Source organism: Ranitomeya imitator, chromosome 1, assembly GCF_032444005.1.
Source record: "Ranitomeya imitator isolate aRanImi1 chromosome 1, aRanImi1.pri, whole genome shotgun sequence".
Taxonomy (NCBI): Eukaryota; Metazoa; Chordata; class Amphibia; order Anura; family Dendrobatidae; genus Ranitomeya; species Ranitomeya imitator.
This window is the reverse complement of record NC_091282.1, coordinates 44,991,771-45,011,027: the sequence shown is the minus strand read 5'-3', so window position 1 is coordinate 45,011,027 and position 19,257 is coordinate 44,991,771. Positions and strand designations below refer to the sequence as shown.

Below are 19,257 nucleotides of genomic sequence, written 5' to 3'. Positions count from 1 at the left end.
GACCTCGCTGACAGGACGTCCCATTGAATCGTCATGAAATAGCATCGTTGTACAGGTCGCCGCATCGCTGCTGCATCGTTGGTGAGATCTCACTGTTTGACATCTCACCAGCGACCACATAGTGACGCTTGAGCGATCCCTGACAGGTCGTATCGTTGTCGGAATCGCTCAAGCGTCGCTATGTGTGACGGGGCCTTTAGTTTGAAGCATAATATGTGGGAAAAGGTTGAAAAGTTCCAGGGAGCCGAATACTTTCGCAAGGCACTGTACTCGCACTGAAGAGCCACTCCAATACATTAAGAATCAATGCAGATTTCTCTTTATTACATCATCCGGTCAGTCGTTATATAGGTTGTGAGTATTCATGCGTTGTAACAATATAATTGGCTCATCTTATCTGTAAATATGTGCTGGCTTTAGCATACATCTAATTGGCTAAGTTAACACTGTTAACACCCAGCTTGTGGTCTAGGGGTTGTACTAGCCTCTGAGTTTCGTTTCTCTCACTTTCCTATGTTTTTTCTAAGTCCGTTACACAAAGAAGTTCCAGAGACCCCTTATGTGATCATGGATTCCATCTTGGAAGGAAAGAAATACATGTAGAAAGAAACTAAAATTAAAGTCAGGAGAGATAAAATCTAAATCCTGCTCTCACACCATAAATATGTATTTTTTTTTCTTAGATGCGGTAAATGCCGCTGTTCTCCTGAATCTGGCGTAGTTTTTATTTTGCTCCTACACCTCTCCGTTCCCGAGATATGGCTCTATCTTCCTTGTATATAAATCTGTTCTCTAAGTGGGCGGGATTTAGCTCTATCTATGGACGCCGCCTTGAAGGCTCCGCCTCTTGCCCCAAAAAGACTAGATTTAAATACAGGGAAAAGGAGGCCATATCTCATGAATGAAGAAGAGAAGGAACAAAAAAAAAAACATCTCCTGATTCAGGAGAACAGCGGCATTTACACAAGGTAAAACAAATTACATATTACTGCAAGTGACAGATCCCCTTTAAGACAAGAGGACAAGCTGTAAATCACTCATAGCAATGAAAATGTATATCCAGGGGCTATGTAAGTTAACTGGCACTGTCTGTTGGCAAGATAATGGATTTTAGTGGTTGTCACCTTTGAAAATCCAACATCCATTGGAAATACTTAGACGTCATTTTCTGTTCTGAGAATTTCTTTTCCCTCCTGTGTTTTAGGTTCATCGCAGTGTACACTATGACGGATGGTGACTATGATTATCTGATTAAGCTCCTGGCCCTTGGAGATTCGGGTGTGGGGAAGACCACGTTCCTGTACAGATATACAGATAACAAGTTCAATCCCAAATTCATCACCACAGTCGGCATAGACTTCCGGGAAAAGAGAGTAGTAAGTGATGACTCCTGTACTAAAAGGCAAAAAATTGGCCCTCCATTTGAAGTCAGAAGCATATTCACGAGTATGATTTTGAAAGACCAGGAACCATAAAAATAGAGAGGCAGATTGGTATTTAATTCTATAGATACTCTCAGCTACCAGTAATATTATTATTGAATGTTCCTGGTGATCTGAGGGGGCTTAGGTATTAATGGTGAACATTTATGAGGTCAAGGTTGGTTAACCCAGGGTGAATAAGTGGTGATTACATTTTATCCTTGATTGGCGTGAGGATTTGTGGATTTATTGCTGCCATTTTTAGTGGTCTGGTGTAATAAATGGAGTATTGGAAACATCCCTGGTGGTCTAGGGTAGTGTAATCTGTTATTTGTTGATAAGACATTGGTGGTCTTGGGCAATGAATAGGATAATGGTAGCAGCTGCTGTTGCACCATGTTTTAGGGTGAGGAGCATACCTGGTGATCTAAGGTGGCTTAGACATTAAAGCTAAATATTTCATGGATACAGGTTATCCTCTGATCATGGCTGATTGAGGGGTAATAAAGGGTTTATTAGGAACACGTCTGGTGGTCTAGTGTGGGGAAATGTGTTACTGGTAACATAAAGAGTGGTTTCAAGTAATAAAGAATTTGTTGGGAAAATCTTTGGTAGTCTAGGATGGCGAAGGAGTTAGTAGTAACATCTATGCTGGTATTGAGTGGTTCCGCATTTTTTTTTTGGGTGGGATAGCAAGTGTGCTGGCCTGAGTTGTTAAATTTCTTGGTGGTCTAGTGTGGAGAAAGGGTTATTGGTAACATCCTAAGTGGTCTATGTTGAAAAAGGAGTTATTGGCAACCTCTCTGGTGCCCTATGGTGGTTAAAGTGTCGTTAAAATCTCTAGTAGTCTAGGGTGGTAAAAGAGATTATTGCTAACATCCCTGGTGATCTAGGGTGGTTAAGGGGTTATTGTTAACATTCTTAGTGGTCTATAGTGATACAGGGGTTATTGGCAACCTCTCTGGTGCCCTATGGTGGTTAAAGAGTGTTGGTAAAACACCTAGTGGTCTAGGGGGGTAAAGGTGTTATTGCTAACATTCCTGCTGGTCTAGGGTGGTAAAAGGGTTATTGCTAACATTTCTGGTGGTCTAGGGTTGTAAAGGGATTATTGCTAACATCTTAAGTGGTCTAGGGTGGTAAAAGGGTTATTGCTAACATTCCTGGTGGTCTAGAGTAGTAAAGGGGTTATTGCTAACATTCCTGGTGGTCTAGGGTGGTAAAGGGATTATTGCTAACATCCTAAGTGGTCTAGGGTGGTAAAGGGGTTATTGCTATCATCCCTGGTGGTCTAGGGGTAGTAAAGGTGTTATTGCTAACATTCTTGGTGGTCTAGGGTGGTAAAGGGGTTATTGCTACCATCTCTGGTGGTCTAGGGTGGTAAAGGGGTTATTGCTAACATCCTTGATGGTCTAGGGGTAGTAAAGGGGTTATTGCTAACATCCCTGGTGGTCTAGGGTGGTAAAGGGGTTATTGCTAACATCCCTGGTGGTCTAGGGTAGTAAAGCGGTTATTGCTAACATCCCTGGTGGTCTAGGTTAGTAAAGCGGTTATTGCTAACATCCCTGGTGGTCTAGGGTAGTAAAGGGGTTATTGCTAACATTCCTGGTGGTCTAGGGTGGTAAAGGGGTTATTGCTAACATCCCTGGTGGTCTAGGGTGGTAAAGGGGTTATTGCTAACATCCCTTGTGGTCTAGGGTAGTAAAGGGGTTATTGCTAACATCCCTGGTGGTCTAGAGTAGTAAAGGGGTTATTGTTAACATCCCTGGTGGTCTAGAGTAGTAAAGATGTTATTGCTAACATCCCTGGTGGTCTAGAGTAGTAAAGGGGTTATTGCTAACATCTCTGGTGGTCTAGGGTAGTAAAGGGGTTATTGCTAACATCCCTGGTGGTCTAGGGTGGTAAAGGTGTTATTGCTAACATTCCTGGTGGTTTAGAGTGGTAAAGGGATTATTGCTAACATCCTAAGTGGTCTAGGGTGGTAAAGGGGTTATTGCTAACATCCCTGGTGGTCTATGGTAGTTAAGGGGTTATTGCTAACATCCCTGGTGGTCTAGGGTGGTAATGGTGTTATTGCTAACATCCCTGGTGGTCTAGGGTGGTAAAGGTGTTATTGCTAACATCCCTGATGGTCTAGGGTGGTAAAGGTGTTATTGCTAACATCCCTGGTGGTCTAGGGTAGTAAAGCGGTTATTGCTAACATCCCTGGTGGTCTAGGGTAGTAAAGGGGGTAAAGGGATTATTGCTAACATCCTAAGTGGTCTAGGGTGGTAAAGGTGTTATTGCTAACATTCCCTGTGGTCTATGGTGATAAAGGGGTTATTGCTAACATTCCTGGTGGTCTAGGGTGGTAAAAGGGTTATTGCTAACATCCCTGGTGGTCTAGGGTGGTAAAGGGGTTATTGCTAACATCCCTGGTGGTCTAGGGTGGTAAAGGTGTTATTGCTAACATCCCTGGTGGTCTAGGGTGGTAAAGGGGTTATTGCTAACATCCCTGGTGGTCTAGGGTAGTAAAGGAGTCATTGCTAACATCCCTGGTGGTCTAGGGTAGTAAAGGGGTTGTTGCTAACATCCCTGGTGGTCTAGGGTGGTTAAGGTGTTATTGCTAACATCCCTGGTGGTCTAGGGTAGTAAAGGGGTTATTGCTAACATCCCTGGTGGTCTAGGGTGGTAAAGGGGTTATTGCTAACATCCCTGGTGGTCTAGGGTAGTAAAGGGGTTATTGTTAACATCCCTGGTGGTCTAGGGTAGTAAAGAGGTTATTGCTAACATCCCTGGTGGTCTAGGGTGGTAAAGGGGTTATTGCTAACATCCTTGGTGGTCTAGGGTGGTTAACAAGTTATTGTTAACAAGTCTGTTGATCAGCTGTGGTAAAGAGTTTATCGGTAAAAATTCCTATTGTTTTAAAGAGGTATTTTGGTTATTTTTTTGTGTGTTTGTGGTTATAAAGAGATTATCAGTAAAATTCCTGGTGGCTTAGGGTGGTTAAGGCGCTATTTTTACATCCCTGGCTATCTTGGTTGGTAAAGGGGTTATCTGTAACATCCAAGGTAGCCACTGGTTTTAAAGGGGTTGTTGTTAAAATCCATGGTGACTGAGGGTGGTGAAGGTGTTACCACCCTGGTGGTCTAGAGTGGTAAGTGTCTGGTGGTTGGGAAAAGAATCAGATCAGGTGACATAAACAGTGAGAGCGTGTGCTAATCCAGAATAAGTTAATGACCGTGTGATCAAAGTTGAAATGTTGCATTGCGCATAGATATATTGTTTGAAGGACCAAAATGAATCCATTTTAGGATATGTAAAATGCAAAACTTAACTCTGGTGTTGATTTGCAGGTTTACAACAATGCAGGACCAGGTGGCACACAGGGCAAATCCTTTAAGGTGCATTTACAGCTGTGGGACACAGCCGGACAGGAGAGGTAATGTATTTTTTTTGAACCATCTAAAATGCAAAAATATTACTTGTGAGATGACTCTGCACATTCTGTCTCAGCCTGTAAAGCAAAGCCGAGAAGTGAGCTGCAGAAAACAGGAAATATCATCCTTTTGTAAGTGTGCCCAAATGTCCAATGTTTCCCCAATTAAAAACTAATTCATCTTAACAGGTTCCGGAGCCTTACCACAGCGTTCTTCAGAGATGCCATGGGTTTCCTCCTAATGTTTGATCTCACCAGTCAGCAGAGTTTCCTGAATGTTCGGAATTGGATGAGTAAGTGTAAAATATCCATATCCACTATGAGGAACAGCTCCAAAATTGAAGTGTCCTTCATCCAGGAGTGTGTATAGTCCACAGGCTTATGACCAACTTGGTTTAAATCAAAAGGCTGTAAACCGGTCTCGTACATCCCATTGCTGATGGTTTGCTACAGTTGCATCCTTTCTGGACAATCCCCTGTGATCTAAACAGTTTGAACGTTTGGCTTTTTATCCAGAAAGTTTAAATGAAGCACTCCTCCTCCTCTTTCTCCTCCTCCTCCTCTCGTCAAAGATTTTTGTTCTCGTAATATATTGCAGGCCTCATATTATATAGCACTCTGTACGTACAATTGCACATTTTGCCTTTCTACCCAATGATTCTTCTCTTTTCCATTAGGTCTATGACATCACATAATTATAATCTGACTACTTGAATCCTTCTTAGCTCTATGTAGAAACAGGAGGTCAATTTTCTCTGCATGAGTCATTGCAAAGGTTTATGTCGGGGGTGAGGGTCAGGAGCGGAGCAGCTGGGTCAAGAGTTGAAGACGGGAATGAGTCATGCAGGGGACAAGAGACTTCCTGGTTTTACATAGAGTAGAGACTAGAGAATAATTAAGTAGAAAGGCAATATGAGCAATTGTTAGTACACAGTGCTATTGTAACGATGTGACTCTCTGATGTAAGGGAGAGGGGCCTAAAACTATCCCTGGAACTGGGACACTAACTATACATGTCCCAGGGGTACTCTTGATGGTGGAGAGGCATGGGTCTCTGATCTTAGTAAGCTCCTGTTAAACCCTAATCTGTCCCCTCCCCCACCCTATGAGGCATGGGACAGAAACGTAAGGGAAACAAGACACAAAGACAAACCGGGATAAATGAATACCACTATCATACAAAAACACTCACCAGAAATAGGGAGAAAGAAAGGGAAAGGGAGGAATAAACAAACTAAATAGGAATAAGGACAAGGAGGTAAGCACTCACTCTACTACGGCACATAGATCCTACTACTCCCAACTACAGAGCTCAACTCTTTCCGGGAAGAAGATTCTTTCACTGGCAAGGAAGAAACTCTCAGAATTAGTATATGTAGGGAGAGAAAACTATATAAGCAGTTGCAGCTGAGAACAACCACACACTGCATGTTCTCAGTCAGCCAGCATGGAAAGAGTCCTTAACCCTTTCAGCACTGATGGAAAGGAAATCCATTTAAAATAAGACATGAATCACACCGTCTCTAAAAAGGACCTGCGATTTACTACCCGGCCTGACCTTCTAACGCCAGGTCTCCCAGAAGGATGTGACACCCTCGCGACAGCTATATAATATAGTGACTACAATATAAGAGGACAAAATTATTAAGCTGCCTCGCTGTCCCTGGATGTCAGTCGTTAGCTCCTAGTTCAACTGTATCTACGTCCCCAGGACCCAGGCTCAGTCCAATACAATGGTGGAGCAGGGAGTCGTCCGCTCCATACTCCACCGTTCAGCTGATGCATTTGACTCTCTCAGCACAGCAGGTGCCATGATAGCACTAGATCGAGCCTGCTGCGAGGAGCCATAAACATCACAAACCTGAGCAGCTCACCTGGAAATGACGAATCATACAGGGGCATTGTGGAGGCTTCATGATGTGGGGGGCATCATACTGTGAGCACACCACAATACACATCCCTCTTTTACGTATTTAAAGTATACTCCTCGGCGTCTACGCCCTCACGCTGTGATCCTGCAGAGTCATTATTTTGTTTTATGTTTTTTGTTTTTTTTGGGGGGGAGGGGAGGTAGGATTGGATCCCTACTTCAACTTTTGCTATAAGATTCCATGATTTCTACACAATGTTTAAATTTTTATTTTTTTTTTTTATTTCAGGTCAACTTCAAGCAAACGCTTACTGTGAGAATCCTGATATTGTATTAATTGGTAACAAAGCCGACCTGTCAGATCAGAGAGAGGTCAACGAGAGGCAAGCAAAGGAGCTTGCCGATAAATACGGGTGAATAATCCACTGCTGTATGCACGGCTGAATTCTGTTTTTAACACTTTTTACTTATAATTGCAGCTACCTACAGCCACTGCTAGGGGGAGCTAGCGAGCTTACAGTGTACTAGTTTATTTTGAGTTTCGAGTACAGTAAGCTCCCTCTAGTGGTGGCTGCCAATACTAAGTATTTTACCTTTATGGGAAAAGATATTATAATGAGTTTTAATAACTTAAAACTTTGCAGAAAGAACAGTAACCTCCATACAAAGCTACATAAGAATGGATCAAAAAGTAAAATAAGGGCTAAAGAGAGTGAATAGTATAGTAGGCACAAATTATCCTGCACTGTTACATGGGACATGGCCTTACATGATCAGCTGTATTCATTAACGAGCGGCTGCTATCAATAGGAAAGCCTATGATTATAAAACTGCTGATTAGTATCCAAACTAGGGGGTATGAAACATTAGACCAAAAAAGTATTTTAAAGGATTAATGTCAAATTGAACACAGTGTCAGTATGTTATAGAGCAGAAAGAGCTGAGCAGATTGATATATAGGTTTGTAGGAGAAAATTCAGTATAACTTGTATTTTAGTCATTTATATTTTCTATTCTTAGGAGTCCAGTAGGCGGTTCTGTTATGACTGTAGGACCGCCCACTGGACTCCTAAGTATAGAAAGTGCAGGGATTTAAATGAATTGAATGAATAGTTCTACTGAATCTTTTCCTGTCAAATGATATATCAATCTGCTCAGCATCTCCTGCTTTTCAATATGTTGTCCACGGATATACAACAGAACAAATTATTTTTCAATGTGAACTTACAAGGGCCTGAATACTTTATAATACACACGAAATAAACAGGATTACAGCATTTAACCATAATTAACAAACATTTATGAGCTAAAAAATGGTTATCTACATTTTTTTTTTCATAAACAGCGCCACTCTTTTTTTTTTTATGGCAGTGCTCGGTATTGCAGCTGACTAACTTGCAAATAGATGAAAAAATGTGTAGAAAACCTATTATTTCTGCCTTTCCAGCATTCCATACTTTGAAACAAGCGCTGCCACCGGACAGAACGTAGAAAAATCAGTGGATACTCTCCTGGACTTGATAATGAAACGCATGGAGCAATGCGTGGACAAGACCCAAGTACCAGACGCGGCTAACGGGGGAAACGCCGGAAAATTAGACGACGCAAAAGAAGGAGGGAGAAAATGTGCCTGCTAGAGATTGTAAAGTCAAAAAGTATCATGTCTGGACTGTGAGAACCTTCTCCGGCCGATCTGAGACAGCTGACGAACAACCGCGACGCCCCCTAGTGGTCAGCGACTAAAGCCGGCCATAGATTCATAACATAACCACAGTCGCCAACGAAAAAGAAAAACCTAAAATCCCACCGACCAACCTGTCCCCTCCGACCTTTCATTGTTACGGTATTCGCTATCACCTCTTGTGAAGAAAGTGTTAATCTTATATATTTATATGCATTATTAAAAAAAAAATGTTTCTTAAGGGGGGGGAAAAAAGGTGACTGTGGTTAAAAATGGGGTATTTTATTTTGTTTTTTAAATCTTCTGGTGTAGATTGAGTTGGATTGGGTATGCAAGCGAGCAAGCTGCACGGCAATCGATTAAGCATCCTGGACTGTCCTCCTTGTGCTCCTCCCACCTCTTGATTTTTTCCCATTTTTTTTTTTTATCCATCGGTCCTAGCTGTCTACCAAACCTTCGTGAACGATTCTGACGTATCTTCTCGTCTCATGTTTTTTTGCTTGGTGCGTGTATGTGTTGCTATCGATAAACCAAATCGCGTCCCAATTAGGGATGATTTTCTTTTCCCGTTTGTTAATGTTGGGAATGGGTGGCATAGTTGTGCTGTAAGATTCAATGTATATATGGTTACTATATATATATATAATGGTCCTTGGTTTTTGTAAGTCATACCTCCCATGGAATAGCTCCTTTAAGGGGCGGTGCTTATCTGTGTGTAGGCGGGGCTTTGATATCACATAAGGTCATATCAGCGGTGCCTATTATTTCCTTGGTGTTATCGTCTTCATTTTTTTTTAAAGGCATCCTTCCCTCTAAAGTTGGGTGAAATTTAAACTGCCCACCTTTTTTTTTTTAGTCTTACGAACCTCATCTCGGCCATATTGGTCAGTATCCACCGCCGCCAGACAGGACTCATGAGTGACCAGAATTTTTGGAGAATAAAAAAAACTCTATTAAAAAAAAATAAATAGGTGAAAGCAAAAAAAAACTGATTGGTTGCTAGTAGTGTCCTTATAATAGGACAGAGCACATGCGTCAGCAGTGTTATCATGGGAACATAGACACTTAAAGAGTGACCATCATTTTAATTTTTATTTAATAAATTGTACACATGAAAATAAGGAACTTTGTAATATATATCCGCAAAGAAATCTGCTTCTTTTTCTCCTGGACTGATGATTAATGCTCAGTTTATGGATAAAATGTGTATTTAGTGAAGACAGGAAATAGGAGATGACAGTTGGTGCTTGTAAAATTCTATGGAGAGTGGGGGTGGCAGTTTGTTGTCATAATGTTCTATGGAGAATTGTTTGTCATTTCAGGAGAACTAGCTGCAGGATGTCTGTGTATTTTCAGGATAACTTGCATCAGAATGTCTGTGCCATTTCAGGATAACTTGCATCAGAATGTTTGTGTAATTTCAGGAGAACTTGCAGCGGAATGTCTGTGCCATTTCAGGAGAACTTGCCGCAGAATGTCTGTGCCATTTCAGGATAACTTGCAGCAGAATGTTTGTGTAATTTCAGGAGAACTTGCAGCGGAATGTCTGTGCCATTTCAGGAGAACTTGCCGCAGAATGTTTGTGTGATTTCAGGAGAACTTGCAGCAGAATGTTTGTGTCATTTCAGGAGAACTTGCAGCAGAATGTTTGTGTCATTTCCAGAGAACTTGCAGCAGAATGTTTGTGTGATTTCATAAAAACTTGCAGCAGAATGTTTGTGTGATTTCATAAGAACTTGCAGCAAAATGTTTGTGTTAATTCGGGAGAACTTGCAGCGGAATGTTTGTGTCAATTCAGAAGAACTTGCAGCGGAATGTTTGTGTAATTTCAGGAGAACTTGCAGCAGGATGTTTGTAATTTCAGGAGAACTTGCAGCAGAATGTTTGTGTCAATTCAGAAGAACTTGCAGCGGAATGTTTGTGTAATTTCAGGAGAACTTGAAGCAGAATGTTTGTTTAATTTCAGAAGACCTTGCAGCAGAATGTTTGTGTAATTTCAGGAGAACTTGCAGCAGAATGTTTTTGTGATTTCAGAAGACCTTGCAGCAGAATGTTTGTGCCATTTCAGGAGAACTTACAGCAGAATGTTTGTATGATGTCAAGAGAACTTGCAGCAGAATATTTTGTGATTTCGGGAGAAATTGCTGCAGAATATTTGTGTGATTTCAGGAGAACTTGCAGCAGAATGTTTGTGTCATTTCAGTAAACTTGCATCAGAATGTTTGTCACTTCAGGAGAACTTGCAGCAGAATGTTTGTCACTTCAGGAGAACTTGCAGCAGAATGTTTGTGTCATTTCAGAAAATCTTGCAACAGAATGTTTGTGTGATTTCATAAGAACTTGCAGCAAAATGTTTGTGTTAATTCGGGAGAACTTGCAGCGGAATGTTTGTGTCAATTCAGGAGAACTTGCAGCGGAATGTCTGTGCCATTTCAGGAGAACTTGCCGCAGAATGTTTGTGTGATTTCAGGAGAACTTGCAGCAGAATGTTTGTGTCATTTCAGGAGAACTTGCAGCAGGATGTTTGTGTAATTTCAGGAGAACTTGCAGCAGAATGTTTGTGTCAATTCAGAAGAACTTGCAGCGGAATGTTTGTGTAATTTCAGGAGAACTTGCAGCAGAATGTTTGTGTAATTTCAGAAGACCTTGCAGCAGAATGTTTGTGTAATTTCAGGAGAACTTGCAGCAGAATGTTTGTGTGATTTCAGAAGACCTTGCAGCAGAATGTTTGTGCCATTTCAGGAGAACTTACAGCAGAATGTTTGTATGATGTCAAGAGAGCTTGCAGCAGATTATTTTGTGAATTCGGGAGAACTTGCAGCAGAATGTTTGTGTGATTTCAGCAGAACTTGCAGCAGAATGTTTGTGTCACTTCAGGAGAACTTACAGCAGAATGTTTGTGTCATTTCAGTAAACTTGCAGCAGAATGTTTGTGTAATTCCAGGAGAACTTACAGCAGAATGTTTGTCACTTCAGGAGAACTTGCAGCAGAATGTTTGTGTCATTCCATGAGACCTTGCAGCAGAATGATTGTGTGATTCCAGGAGAACTTACAGCAGAATGTTTGTCACTTTAGGAGAACTTGCAGCAGAATGTTTGTCACTTTAGGAGAACTTGCAGCAGAATGGTTGTGTGACTTCAGAAGAACTTGCAGCAGAATGTGTATGTAATTTCAAGAAAATGTGCAGCAGAATGTTTGTGCCATTTCAGGAGAACTTGCAGCAGAAGATTTGTGTTATTTCAGGAGAATTTGCAGTACAATGTTTGTGCCATTTCAGAAGAACTTGCAGCTGAATATCTTTGTCTTTTGGACATAACTTGCAGCATTATGTCTGTGCTATATCAGGAGAACTTGCAGCAGAATGTCTGAGGACATTCTTCTGCAAGTTCTCCTGAAATTACAGTAACAATTCTCCAAAGACTTTTATGAGCACCAACTGTCATCTCCTATCTCAGTAATGAAAAGATTTGTATTCACTTAAGACAGATTTTACCCATGAATTGGAAATTTTGAGAATGATCATTTGAGGAGAAGAAAGAAGCAGATTTCTCTGGTAATATATTACAAAGTTTCTGATTTTCACAGTTACTGTTGATTTACAAAAAAAATTTAATTGACGATCACTCTTTAGACCGATAAGTTCAGCACTGGTTTAAGACTTTACATTTTTTTCCAGAACATCTTTAAAGGGGTTGTCACTTGTCATATCAATGACTTTTGCATGGTCCTTACTATGACACTTTTTTTTTATTGAGATGTCCCCTTCCCCCCCCTACATTTAGGAACGTCCCTCTATTTTCCCCAGAGTGGAGAACCGCAAATCAAAATTGTCTCTGGAGGACCTGCTGTGTTCAAATATTAAGTATTTTTCCATTCATTTGAATGGACTGCACGTAATACCACATGTTTCCTGTAGTGGCCGCTACAGGAGAAAGTTGTGGCTGTTTGCAGCTTTTTTTGGCCATAAAAGCTGATCACTGAAGATTTCTGAAGTCTGACCTGCAGGGTTGATTGAATATTCTGTATATAAAGTGTGATCTGACTAGCACTTATCAAGGACAGCACTTGAAACACTGGGAATAGAAATAAATGTTTTTTTTTTATTATTATTATTATTTTTTTTTAACAAAGTGAATGCATTAGAATACCCTGTAAACAAAAAAAAAAAGAAAAAAAGTACCAGTATCCCAATGACAATGAATTATATTCCATCCCCCTGTCTTCTATCGGTTGATTTTTATTTTCTTTTTTCTTCGAATTGAAAGCTTTAATACCAAGCAAATGGAAAAGAATATTTCTTCCATATGTGAACTTAAAAAAATGAAAATAAAAAATATGAATTTGCAAAATATAGAATCTGGAAAAGTTTCCCAGAAAATAAGTCAATGGAATACAATGGGCTTCTGATATTGTGAAGATGTAAAGTACTTATTTTTGTGCCAATATACAATATGAATGTCATAAAGAGATTTATTCAGATCTGGTTGTCCATCCCTTATTGTCCCGCCGTGTCTGGATGAGTCTTGGTCTACATCCTGGGCAGGCCTATGTTGGATGGCAGCCTGTTTTCGATAGCGGCCCGCGTTAGATGGCAGCCGGTTTTTGATGGCGGCCTGTGTTGGATGGGGACGGTTTTGATGGCGGCCTGTTTTCGATGGCGGTCTGTGTTGGATGGCGTCCTTCGTTTTACCATGGAAAGATATTAATCTTTATCAGAAACTAGGCATACATTTAATAAGTGCCAAATGCAATCCAGCTGCACACGCACATGTTGCGGAACTGTAGAACGCATCATGCTACACCCCACCCATGCACTGTGACTTCATGTGCGTAGAATATCCACCAAGTAATTGGTCAGAGGATACTATCGTCTTCAGTGAGGGTGAAGCATCATGGTGGAACCTTCAGATGTTCTGAGAGTGTTACACAGATGACATCTTTATACTGGAGATGCTCAATCCTTCACTGAATTTGTGAGGGAATTAAACACCAATGCCCTGGGCCTCAAACTTATCCATAAAATTAACCACAACACAATCAATTTTGTGGACTTCAGAATCAGCAGAGACACTCTAGGACTGTGTCTCTCAGCTCCAGTCCTCAAGACCCACCAACAGGTTAAGTTTTAAGAATTTCCTTAGTATTGGCAGTGTTCATCCTTGCACAAATGCTGAGGTAGAACCTGCTGCTGGGTTGTTGCCCTTCTACGGCCCCCTCCACGTCTCCTGGTGTACTGGCCTGTCTCCTAGTAGCACCTCCAGCCTCTGGACACTAAGCTGACAGACACAGCAAACCTTGCCACAGCTCGCATTGATGTACCATCCTGGATGAGCTGCACTACCTGAGCCACTTGTGTGAGTTGTAGAGTCTGTCTCATGCTACCACGAGTGTGAAAGCACAACCAACATTCAAAAGTGACCCAAACATCAGCCAGAAAGCATTGGTACTGAGATGTGGTCTGTGGTCCCCACCTGCAGAACCACTCCTTTATTGAGGGTGTCTTGATAATTGCCAATAATTTCCATCTGTTGTCTATTCCATTTGCACAACAGCATGTGAAACAGGTTGCAACACTGATTGACAATCAAAGTGAACAGTTTGATTTCACAGAAGTTTGATTTACTTGGAGTTAGATTCTATTGTTTAAGCGTTCCCTTTATTTTTTGAGCAGTGTATATTAGCTTAAAATACAAAACAAATGTGTCTTCTTTAACTTCAGAGATCATTTCATCTTCAACTTGCTTAACTATTCACAATAACATTAATTTTAACCTGGGGTGCCCAAACTTTTACATGCCACTGTACATCTAAAACAGCATGATGGATTTTTTTTTTTTTTTTTTTAAAGGTAAGGATTTAATCAGCATCAGCATTAAAGCGCCTTTACATACATGAACCTAGTTTGGGGTATAAAATTCTGAGGACTGGGTTTTTTTAAGAGATTCTTTGGAGGAGAAGGCGCTAGATGCAGACGGACAGTCTCCTACAAGTTCTCCTGAAACAATAGTTACACTTTGTTCTTTTATTTTTACCATAGATTTTAAAGGGATCCTGTCACCCCCAAAATCGCGGGTGAGCTAAGCCCACCGGCATCAGGGGCTTCTCTACAGCATTCTGGAATGCTGTAGATAAGCCCCCGATGTATCCTAAAAGATGAGAAAAAGAGGTTAGATTATACTCACCCAGGGGCGTTCCCGCTGTTGGTCCGGTTCGGCGCCTCCTATCTTCATCAGATGACGTCCTCTTCTGGTCTTCACGCTGCGGCTTCGGCACAGGCGTACTTTGTCCTCCCTGTTGAGGGCAGAGCAAAGTACTGCAGTGCGCAGGCGCCGGGCCTCTCTGACCTTTCCCGGCGCTGGCGCACTGCAGTACTTTGTTCTGCCCTCAACAGGGAGGACAAAGTACGCCTGCGCCGGAGCCGCAGCCTGAAGACAAGAAGAGGACGTCATCTGATAAAGATAGGAGGCACCGGACCAGCAGCGGGAACGGCACCGGGTGAGTATAATCTAACCTCTTTTACGATACATCGGGGTTTATCTACAGCATTACAGAATGCTGTAGATAAGACCCTGATGCCGGTGGGCTTATCTCACCCTCGATTTTGGGGGTGACAGGTTCCCTTTAAATGTAACTGTCATTTTCAGAAAACTTGAAGTAGAATGCATTTGTCTCCTCCCCTCCTCTCACCATAGACTCTTATAAGCACCAACTGTCATCTCCTATCTTAGTAATGGGAAAATCTGAACACATTCTTATGCTTTTACCTATGCATTGATATTGAGAGATCAGTCCAGGAAGAGAAAGAAGCAGATTATGTAGTACATATTGCTGTATAATATGATGGCCGCAACATATTAAGAAGAGAAAAACTTTGATGTGAGTGCTTCTTTAAGGATTTTAAAAGTTTATATATTAATATGAGCACCCAGTTACTGACGATGACACTACTAATCACATTAATACATCTACAGTATGTCCACGTACTCAAAAAATGGAGGGTTCACTGGCCAGAACGCTACAAAGCAATAATTGCTGATAAAGTCAATCCAAAAAGTTGTTAAGTTAGGCAATTGATTTCTTCTGTTAGCTCTTAATTTATATTCTTTGTGCATCTTATTAATCAAGAATTAAAAATCTAAATTTGTTAAGACCCCAAAGAAATCAAACTTAATTAGCTGGAGAAATGTTGTGTTAATGAATATATAATGGCAGACCAATTACATATTAATAAACAGTCTGGCAAGTATTCAACCCCAGCTTCTGATTCATTAGCTTCTATGTTATCTTACCTCTGTACTTGGAGTCTTTGATCAAAGGATTTGATGAACATGTTACAACGTCTACAAGTGACTTTTATGTGATAAAGATTCTAGATAATAACAAAATCTAACAATGTAAACTCAAAGTTGTTATGTGCAACTAATCAATATATAATGAAAAGTACAGAAATGTTGTATAGAAGAAAATAACGAATATTGCCCTCTTTGAACAAGAGTATAATACTGTTCCTATGTACGAGAATATAACTACGGTGCTATAATACTGCCCCTTATGTACAAGAATATAACTACTATAATACTGCCCCTATGTACAAGAATATAACTACTATAATACTGCTCCTATGTACAAGAATATAACTACTATAATACTGCTCCTATGTACAAGAATATAACTACTATAATACTGGTCCTATGTACAAGAATATAACTACTATAATACTGCTCCTATGTACAAGAATATAACCACTATAATACTGCTCTCTATGTACAAGAATATAACTACTATAATACTGCTCCTATGTACAAGAATATAACCACTATAATACTGCTCTCTATGTACAAGAATATAACTATTATAATATTGCTCCTATGTACAAGAATATAACCACTATAATACTGCTCTCTATGTACAAGAATATAGCTACTATAATACTGCTCCTATGTACAAGAATATAACTACTATAATACTGCCCCTATGTACAAGAATATAACTACTATAATACTGCCCCTACGTACAAGAATATAACTACTATAATACTGCTCCTATGTACAAGAATATAACTACTATAATACTGTTCCTATGTACAAGAATATAACTACTATAATACTGCTCCTATGTACAAGAATATAACTAAAATAATACTGCTCCTATGTACAAGAATATAACCACTATAATACTGCTCTCTATGTACAAGAATATAACTACTATAATACTGCTCCTATGTACAAGAATATAACCACTATAATACTGCTCCTATGTACAAGAATATAACTACTATAATACTGCTCTCTATGTACAAGAAGATAACTACTACTAGATGGTAGCCCGATTCTAACGCATCGGGTATTCTAGAATATGTATGTAGTTTATTTATGAAGATTTCAGAATAATGCAATGAATACACAGGATTCGGCCGGCCGCGCGTGACTAATTAGCGAAGCGTGGTTCAAATCCCATTCCAATTCGCGGCAGGACTGCGCCTGTTGCTGCTTGTTCGCAGCCGGCCACGACCACGATCAGTGAAGCCAGGGTCAGCTGCAGGTTTTTGGGGGCCCCGGGCGAAAGAGTCTCACAGCCCACATAGCATATAACAGCCCACGTAGTATATAGCACAGCCACGTAGTATATAGCACAGGCACGTAGTATATAGCACAGGCACGTAGAATATAGCACTGCCCACGCAGTATATAACACAGCCACGTAGTATATAGCACAGCCAAGTAGTATACTGCACAGCCACGTAGTATATAGCACGGGCACGTAGTATATAGCACAGCTACGTAGTATATAACAGCCACGTAGTATATAGCACAGCCACGTGGTATATTGCAGAGCCATGTAGTATATAGCACAACCCACGCAGTATATAACACAGCCACGTAGTATATAGCACAGCCTACATAGTATATAGCACAGCCCACGCAGTATAGAGCAAAGCCAACATAGTATATAGCACAGCCCACACAGTATATAACAGCACACGTAGTATATAACATAGCCACATAGTATATTGCACAGCCACGTAGTATATAGCACAGCTCATGTAGTGTAGAGCACAGTGACATAGTATATAACACAGCTCACTCAGTATATAACAGCCCACACAGTATATAACAGCCCACGTAGTATATAGCACAGCCCATGCAGTATATAACAGCCCACATAGTATATAGTACAGCCCACGCAGTATATAACAGCCCACGTAGTATATTGCACAGCCACGTAGTATATAGCACAGGCACGTAGTATATAGCACAGCTACGTAGTATATAACAGCCACGTAGTATATAGCACAGCCATGTGGTATATTGCAGAGCCATGTAGTATATAGCACAACCCACGCAGTATATAACACAGCCACATAGTATATAGCACAGCCTACATAGTATATAGCACAGCCCACGCAGTATATAACACAGCCCACGTAGTATATAGCACAGCCCATGCAGTATATAAAAGCACACGTAGTATATAACATAGCCACGTAGTATATAGCACAGCCCACGCAGTATATAACAGCCCACATAGTATATAGTACAGCCCACGCAGTATATAACTGCCCACGTAGTATATAACACAGCCACATAGTATATAGCACAGCCACATAGTATATTGCACAGCCACGTAGTATATAGCACAGCTCACGAAGTGTAGAGCACAGCGACGTAGTATATAGCACAGCCCACACAGTATATAACAGCCCATGCTGTATGTAACAGCCCACGCAGTATGTAACACAGCCCACGTAGTATATAGCAATGTGGGCACCATATCCCTGTTAACAAAAGAATTAAAATAAAAGATAGTTAAATACTCACCTTCTGGCGGCCCCGGGATCCAGCCCAGGCCTTTAGCGATGCTCCTCGTGACAATCCATTCCCAGTAATGCCTTGCGGCAATAACCCGTGATGATGTAGTGGTCTCGGGAGACCGCTACTTCATCACGGGTCTTTGCCGCAATGCATTCTTGGGACCGGAGCGTCGCGAGGAGTGGCAAAAGACGCCGGAAGGTGAGAATATAATGATTTTTTTATTATTTTTAACATTATATGTTTTTACTATTGATACTGCATAGGCAGCATCAATAGTAAAAAGTTGGTCACACTTACAGGGTTAATGGCAGCGTTAACGGACTGCATTACACTGCGTTATGCCGTGGTGTAACGCAGTCCGTTTAACGGACTGCTAAAACACTAGTGCAGCGCCCAGGGTCCTGGTCGTTGCAATAATATAATTCTCCTCTAGGGGGGAGTGATGTTATGTTTGAAGGCAATAAAGGAGATCTCTTTACCAGATATCACAAACATGCAACATACTTCACACTCCAGTCCACCAGTGGGTGCTATGCTACTATTTATTATCTGTCCTATTTACCAGGGCACTCCTCACAATTAGATAAAACTGGTGGTCTGGATAGGAAGTTTCTCCGAGTCAGTTCGTGTCAGGCAGACAGAGAGGAAGGAGGATGTTGTGAATTCTGCTCTTGGGCTCCCTCTGGTGGTTATGAGTGGTAGTGCTGCTGTCTTTGGATCGCAGCATTTATCGGGTGTGTCCACTTATTGCAATTTGGGCTGGGCTATATAGTCTTGCTTGATCCTTTAGTCAGTGCCAGTTGTCCATTGTTTTTGGAGGATTCACATCCATACCTGGTCTCTCCTGTTTTGCTGTTCTTTTCAACAAAGATAAGTTCTGGCTTTGTTTTTGCTGTCCACATGCTGTGGACCTTATAGTTCAGTGCATTTTCATGTTTTGTCTTGTCCAGCTTTGTCTGTGAAGGATTTTTTGCAGCCAAGCTGTGTCTCTGGAGATGCAGATATACCCTCCATGTCTTTAGACAGATGTGGAGATTTGTATTTTCTGTGGTGGATA

The 19,257-nt window shown here is 41.0% G+C and overlaps 1 protein-coding gene across 4 annotated transcripts in view; it reads left to right on the top strand.

Moving 5' to 3' along the window:
• The window catches only part of RAB27B (RAB27B, member RAS oncogene family), a 267,644-nt gene extending 254,777 nt beyond the window's left edge, over positions 1-12,867 (top strand). For 3 of the 4 annotated variants that reach the window (XM_069746029.1, XM_069746028.1, XM_069746027.1), the window contains 5 exons: positions 1,205-1,376; positions 4,754-4,839; positions 5,026-5,129; positions 6,996-7,119; positions 8,154-9,853. In XM_069746029.1, the coding sequence (XP_069602130.1) occupies positions 1,224-1,376; positions 4,754-4,839; positions 5,026-5,129; positions 6,996-7,119; positions 8,154-8,343 (657 nt within the window). In that variant the 5' untranslated portion in view covers positions 1,205-1,223 and the 3' untranslated portion in view covers positions 8,344-9,853. Of the gene's footprint in view, positions 1-1,204; positions 1,377-4,753; positions 4,840-5,025; positions 5,130-6,995; positions 7,120-8,153 lie in introns of all 4 variants that reach the window. The other variant, XM_069746026.1, reaches the window with a different exon arrangement.
• Positions 12,868-19,257: the final 6,390 nt, after the last annotated feature.